This window comes from Beta vulgaris, chromosome 5, assembly GCF_026745355.1.
Source record: "Beta vulgaris subsp. vulgaris cultivar EL10 chromosome 5, EL10.2, whole genome shotgun sequence".
Classification (NCBI taxonomy): Eukaryota; Viridiplantae; Streptophyta; class Magnoliopsida; order Caryophyllales; family Amaranthaceae; genus Beta; species Beta vulgaris.
This window is the reverse complement of record NC_079206.1, coordinates 13050856-13058135: the sequence shown is the minus strand read 5'-3', so window position 1 is coordinate 13058135 and position 7280 is coordinate 13050856. Positions and strand designations below refer to the sequence as shown.

The window sequence follows — 7280 nt, the reverse complement described above, 5'->3', positions numbered from 1 at the left end:
TTTTTTTTCCTAATGTCGATAGTTAGGGCTAAGGCTATGTTTAGTTCACCTGAAATTTTCTGATTTGAACTTATCTGATCTGATCTGAACTTATTTTTTCTGATTACAAGATTTATCTTTTACAGTGTGTTTGGTATTTTTTTAGTAAAGGAAGGGAAAGGAAAAAAAACTAAACTTTCTGATGTTTGGTTAATAAGAAGGAAAGGAAAGAAATCTTATGTTTGGATGAACAGAAAGGAAAAGAACAACAATTCATATACGATTTATTTACTCAAACTAAGAAAGTCAAAGGCACCCGTCCAACTCTCATGTTGTATGTCAACAAAAAATAGAGTGAGAGTATTACAACCTCTATATCTTAACTAAAATAAAATTATTGAAGATAAAATAATTCATAAAACTTAGACAAATAGTCCATAAAACATTGCAGAAAAATGTTTGAAGTTTAAATAATCATAAAACTTGTTAAATAAATACACCATCCTCTTCCATCATTTGAATGAGAAATGCTTTGCGAACATTCTTTGGACAACCAAAGAATTCTCTCACCTCGTGTCATTAGCGTTCAAAAATCTATAAGCTTTGAATTGTTTGCTTTCTTCAATACCTATGCTCACAATTTCTTCATAGATTTCATCACTTGAGTAAACTCGTTGACGAATTTGCTTCAAAATAGAATTACCTTCCCTTATGGCATCAACAACACTATCAAGTCCTTGCTTTAAAATTTTGATTTCATAGTCTTCCTCCAAAATTTCTTTCCTTTTCTTTCCTTTAGATGAACTCTCACTTTTTGAAGTTGTAGGAGATGTAGATTTTGCCTCACAAGGAGAATTAATAGTTGTCCATTTTTTAGCTTCAGGTTTAGCCTACAAAAAAAAATATTTACATGAAAGGTTACAAATAAAAAAAAAATAACAATAAGCTCACCAAACAACCCAGTACAATCAAAAAGTACCTCTATCAAGGCTTTCCATACTTCAGGTTCAGCCACAAAACGCTTACTTTCCTCATCCCAACCAAAGCCACTTGAGTTCTTGAACATATCATACGCGTCATTGAAATTCTTTTTAAGAGTTTTTTGTCGATTTTGCAAATGGTCCTTCTTAATCGGAAGGTCGAGTTTTTCACGTAGCTCTTTAACCATGGTATCATAAGAACTAGAAGTCCATTGACCATTGATTTGGTTGTCTATCATTTGTTGGTGAAGTAATGCCTCAATTAGAAGTGCATCCATATTTTCAGTCCATTTGATTTGACCCCCACTAGGTTTCTTGTTTGGCACATCCATCTGGCTAATCAGAATATAAAATATAATGAAATATAAATTTAATCATATTATAGTAAATTATTTCAAATTTTTAAAAAATACATTCCAATGTCATTCAAAACTAACACACATTCGTTAAAAATAAGTAAACATAAAAAAAAAAAAACAAAGAAAAAACATTCAAGTCATGTCACCCCGTAGAGCTAAATATTGTGTATAATTGTTCCACATTTCAGCTGCTATATTGTCTCGAATAATTTTTCCTTCTTCGCTATCATCATCTCCTACATTATTGCGCCTTATTCGTGCAGACCTATTTGATAGTTCACGGTCAACCTCAGCAATAAGTTCCTCGTCAGGATCTATAGCCATTAAAAAATTATGCAAGATACAACGCGCCAACGCAATGTCTCTTTGTGTTTCAAAAGAGTAATGTGGCTCTGTTGAACTAGCAATAATAGCAAATCTTTTCTTTAAGACTCCAAAGGCTCTTTCAATAGCATTATGTAATGATGCATGTCGAAGATTGAAAAGTTCTTGAGCATTTTCAGGGCCACGTGACGAATATTCCTTCAAGTGATAACGTACACCCCTATAAGGGGTTATAAGGCCACCCGTGAGCATATAACCGGCATCGACAAGATAATATTTTCCTAAAAAATATTAATGGAAATAAGCTAATTGACGTGTATAATATGGGTAAAAACATCAATGTGTTTATTTTTACCTTCCGGAATATGCAAGCTATCTTCTCTAGTTAATGCATTTTTAAGTATCCTTGAATCTGACGCCGTTCCCTCCCATCCAGGTAACACATAAGTGAACTTTAAGTCAAATGAACATGCAGCTAAGACATTTTGTGTAGGCCAATTTTTTCTACCACGATATCTCGGTGCATTAGTGTTAGAAACTTTGACGCGAACATGTGTCCCATCAATAGCACCTACACAATCCTGACACAAAATTTTTTTTATTTAATTTTTATCTCTGCAGAAAAAGTATTATTTGTTGCTGACTTCATTTATAAAAAGTACCTTAAAGTATGGATAAAATCTTTGCTTGTTTCGGTTGAGCCATCCGGTTGTATAAGGAACTGATCTTCTAATGAAAGGATAGCCTCTAGAACTTTATGAAAATATCGGCTTATGGTTTCACCGGAACGACGAAAAGTGACTTGCAAACTGCAATTCCTTACATTATGACCTATTGTGTAGAGAAATATTGCAACTTGCTCCTCTACATTAGCTAGTCGTGTATCTTTCAATTGGCCACTCGTACGCATTATAGTACATAGTTGAACAAAAGTTTCTGGTTGCATGCGTAGTAAGTGACGACTCTTCCTAGTATAGTTAAGGAACTCAAAAAGGTTTTTCCTTGTTGCATGTCGTTCAATTGTTTGTTCTCTAGAAGGCATATGATTATAACTCATAATGTAGTTTTTTTTTCGGAGTAGGTATAATCCATATGTAACTAAACAAATCATTTTGATGGCAGCTAAATTTCTCTATCTATCCCAAATCACAACCCAATTTTCAAACGCACTATCCTCGTTGTCATTGTGAACTTGTTCATCTCCTAATATATCCTCGTTATCATTGATAAAATTTTCTTCCATCTATAATAACAGATTATAAAATAAATTATATATTAGAACACTGGAACAAGATTACTGACCACCACAAATCATTCAAGGTTCATAAACCTATAACATTCTAATATAATGGGATTTCTTATAATTTGATTTCAACAAATGGATCGAAATCAAAAGTTACAAATAAGCAGCAAATGTTTGAGATTTTTTTTCTGGATCATGTTCAAAACAGGGAAAAAAATAGTAATATTTTGATAGGGGTTTATGGGATCATCAAACATCACAATTCCTAAAAATACCAAACACACTGTAAATGAAATCGTGAAAGTAGTAAATCAAGAAATTACAGGCAAGAACAACGAATTATATATTAATTGCAAAAAACTGAGATAAAAAAAAAACTGATAATAGAAGACATACCTTTGTATATTATTATGGGGGCTATGGATGAACTGAGATGAGAGAAGAGAAAATGATTATTATATACTGTGTAATTTTTTGGAGGGAGAATGATAGGTGGGAGGGAAAAAAATAACGTAATGGAGGGAAGTATTATTTGGAAAAAAATAATCAATTTTTAATTAATTATCTCTTTCCTCTCAAATTCCTCCAATTTGGGAGGAAAGATAAGGGAGAATTATAAGGTTTTCTTTCCCCTCACTTCCTTTCCTTTCCTATTAAATCCCTTGTTATTTTTTTTACCAAACATAGGAAAGTCTTTTTTTTCTTTCCCGTTCCTTTCTTTTCCATCCAATTCCTCCCTACCAAACACACTGTTAGATTTTTCTCAATATATAAGAAAAAATATAGCCATGTGGGGTCTTGTTTGATTCGTTACTTTATTAATATTCAATTATTATAATTTTTACTAATATGTAATGAAAGATATATTGATTTTTAAATATAAGCATAATCTGAACTGATCTGATCTGAACTTATTTTTTCTGATCTGATATGATCTGATCTGATCTGATCTGATCTGATTAGATCTGAAATAAGCAAAAATAAGGTGAACTGAACATAGCCTAAATAGTACTCCCTCTGTCCCAAAATATAGTTCTCATTTCTTTTTGCACAGTCTCCGAGACGTATCTTTGACCTATTATATCTTCTACTTCCTCTGTTTCAAAATAAGTGCAACATTTCCCTAAAATGGAAATGTCATAATAAGTGCTACCAAGCTTGTTTTGGAAATTTTTTTTCAATTTAATTACGAAAATGCCATTACCTAATATCTTTAACAACTTAATTAACTCTCCATCTACCAACATAAACCACATTAATTACCAAACCCTTCCCTCCCTTTTTTTTTATCTCCTCACCTCATCTGATAATATCTCTCTCTCTCCATCTCATATCATCTGGAACTTTCCCCAAACCACAAGAACCCTAATTCATCAAACCCATATCATCTCAAACCCTAAACCACGAAGAACCCTAATTTCCAGAAAAATTTACATTCGATTCTTGAGATCTTTTTTTTTTACATTCCAATCTACACTTCTCCTTCTTCTCTTTTCTCTAAACCACGAAGAACAGTAGTTTCTTGCAAAAACAGTGTTCGAAATTTTTAGATCTGACTTCGCGAATCTAGTTTTCTCCTTCTTCTTTCTTCTCTCTTCTTTTTCTCATCTTGTTATGGAGTATTCGAATTCTGCAGACGCGATTTTCGCATCCGATGACTTATCAGCAGAAGAAGAATCCTGGTTGTTGCGAAAATTAGATCGTTACAATAACGAATCTTCATACGAGTCCTACCGTGATAAAGGTGGGTATGTCGCTGAATCTTCAACAGCAACTTCGAAATTGGTTGTGAAGCCTGATGTTTCTGAAGTGAAGTACACTATGTTTACGCGTGAATCTGATGCTAGAGCAACAAAAAAAATTGAATCAACTGAAAAATCGCCACAAAAGTCCCCTGTTCTTGATGATGAAACTTCTTATGTTGGAGATTCGACCAAAAACGCAACCGATTCTGAGTCAGAATCCGATGCAAATGGATCTACTTGTTGATTTTGTGGGATCTCATCTATGGGTGACTATTTTCTAACTCTATGACTCAAATCCTGTTAGATCTTGATGATCTATGCCTGTGGGAACTTAGTTGCTGGCTTTCTATTGCATGTGGTTTCTTTATGGTGTTTGTTGTTTATGGTTAGTTGTTTATGTTTATGGTATTTGGTGATTTTGTGGGATCTCATCTATGGGTGATTATTTCTTGTTTATGGTTATGGTATTTGTTGTTTATGGTTCAATAGGGTAGCTTTGATGTTTTTCCTGTAAATGTTTATGGAATATAAGGATTTTTGGGAGAACCTTTGAGATTCTGTCATATAAGTACCGTGAATATTTTTTTTCAGCACACAGTCTCGTGTTTATTATGTTTTTAATTCTTGTGTTTAGACAACAACGAACTTTTGTGTGGGATGGAGGGTGTAGTGCCTTGGCTTGGTAGTGTGTTGGAGAGCAGGACTTGTGTCATTGTGTGCACTGCCTTGTGTTAGGTGTATAATAGTAATTGGTCAAAAGGTGAATTTATATCTTTGTTAAGTTTCATCCTCGTGAAATTTGTAGATTTCATATGTTTTCCTCCCAGTATTTGTAAAGGAGGAAATGTAACAAGTAGAAAAAGATCTCCAAGATCAATGAATGTAGGTTAGCGTGTTTCTACATTGGATAACACTTTGCCACTCTTCCTTTAATGTTCTTATCCATATTTGGGCATTAATTCTTGTAATTGACAGTTTCACAACCATGTGGTGAAGTTATTTCAATTTACTTGTCTTCTCTACTTGTCTTCTCTATTTATTCGAAACTCCTAACTTAGTTCTCTGTGTTTATGTGTATGGTTAGTTGTTTATGTTTATGGTATTTGGTGATTTTGTGGGATCTCATCTATGGGTGACTATTTGTTGTTTATGGTTATGGTATTTGTTGTTTATGGTTAGTTGCTTGGATTGGATTGCCTGTGGGAACTTAGTTCTCTGTGTTTATGTGTATGGTTAGTTGTTTATGGTTATGGTATTTGGTTGGTATTTGGTTGGATGAGGCATATAAAAACACTCTGAGCTCTCTGTGTTTATGTGTATGGTTAGTTGCTTGGATTGGATTGCCTATTATGGTTAGATGTGAAGCCACTTCTCTATGTTGCACTGTGTTTTATTAGTTCCTCTATGATGAAAGTTTGTGACACACACTAGAATACATGTAACAAATTTGCCATTTTTTATGCCACCACTTGATAGCATTGAAGAGAACTATTTAGGCTTCTGTGTAGTCATGTATGCCATAGACTTTGTGCTGGATATGTTGATTAAGTATTAGAGACCTGAGGGGATATGAAAGTAAGTTAAATCCTCGATGAAGAATGAGGTCAAATATGAGAAAGAAATCCTGAAGTCTATGTGTGTATGTACTATCTACCTTAAGTCACTAGTTTTCTCTGCTTTCATGTTTGATGAGGCTACTAAATTGGCATTTTGTAATGTGTGTTTGATGGTGAATGGGGACTTCCTGAGAGGACGAGAAATAAAATGTTTTATGATTAAGGAAACCAAATTAGAGGTCCCCTTTATGTATGACTAAGGAAACCAAATGATGTATTGATACTTTTGAACAAATAACATGATAAGTCTATCATACGCTTTACAAAAACATGCTTCTCAAAACATGATAAGTCTATCATTTACAAAAACATGATAAGTCTATCATTTACAAAAGGTGGCCAGCAATATGCCTTCTCTTCTTAAGATTTACAAAACATTGTAGTATTAATTCTTACAATCTGCCTTCTGCCTTCTGCCTTCTGCCTTCTGCCTTCTGCCTTCTGCCTGCTGCCTTCTGCCTTCTGCCTTCCATTGCTTGTTGGTGGTTCATATTTCTGGACCTAATTCCATGCCCTCCCACATTGGATCTGCTCCAATCACTATGTTTTCATTTAAGTAGTTTACTGTGTCATTGATTAATGGCTCTAAGACCTCAACAGATGTGGGTAATTGACCCAACCTGTCCATTCTTTTCTTCCCTTTATGAGGGTTTTTGTAGTTGTTTCCCCCTTTTACTTTCATGATCTCAACCATTACATACATAAGATGCAGCCATGTGTAGTTAATGATCCTTGAATCATAGCAATTGTATGCATCAACAACACTCTCAATTAATTTGTCAACTGTATCTGGAAAATATTGATGTTGTATGGACTGAATTGCTCTGAAAAATCCCAAATCAAGACAGTTTAGATCTGGGATTGGGCAGGTTGACATATTAGATGCATATCAAATCCATCTTGCTTTGCAGCTTCCAAAAATTGCATGTCATCTGGTCTAATGTGGGGTCTGGCATTATCTTGTTGGATCCAGATTGTTTTGCACCCAAAATCAGGCCATTTTGCCCTTATTGCTGGTAATAGCACATTGATAA

The 7280-nt window shown here is 34.0% G+C and overlaps 1 protein-coding gene across 1 annotated transcript; it reads right to left on the bottom strand.

The window, feature by feature from the left end:
• Positions 1 to 1450: 1450 nt before the first annotated feature.
• LOC125497893 (uncharacterized) lies at positions 1451 to 2552 on the bottom strand. The gene is made up of 3 exons (XM_048645605.1): positions 2466 to 2552; positions 1998 to 2223; positions 1451 to 1923 (listed from the first exon to the last, which is right to left on the bottom strand). Exons 1-3 carry the CDS (start codon positions 2550 to 2552, stop codon positions 1451 to 1453), a joined length of 786 nt encoding a protein of 261 aa, XP_048501562.1.
• Positions 2553 to 7280: the final 4728 nt, after the last annotated feature.

What these genes read in the sequence shown, in the direction of transcription:
- LOC125497893 (XM_048645605.1), bottom strand. Translation starts at nt 2,552, where the DNA reads ATGCGTACGAGTGGCCAATTGAAAGATACACGACTAGCTAATGTAGAG. An exon ending in TCTACACAATAGGTCATAAT is followed by an intron (nt 2,224 to 2,465) that starts GTAAGGAATTGC and finishes ATTTTGTGTCAG; the next exon opens with GATTGTGTAGGTGCTATTGA. An exon ending in TAGCTTGCATATTCCGGAAG is followed by an intron (nt 1,924 to 1,997) that starts GTAAAAATAAAC and finishes AATATTTTTTAG; the next exon opens with GAAAATATTATCTTGTCGAT.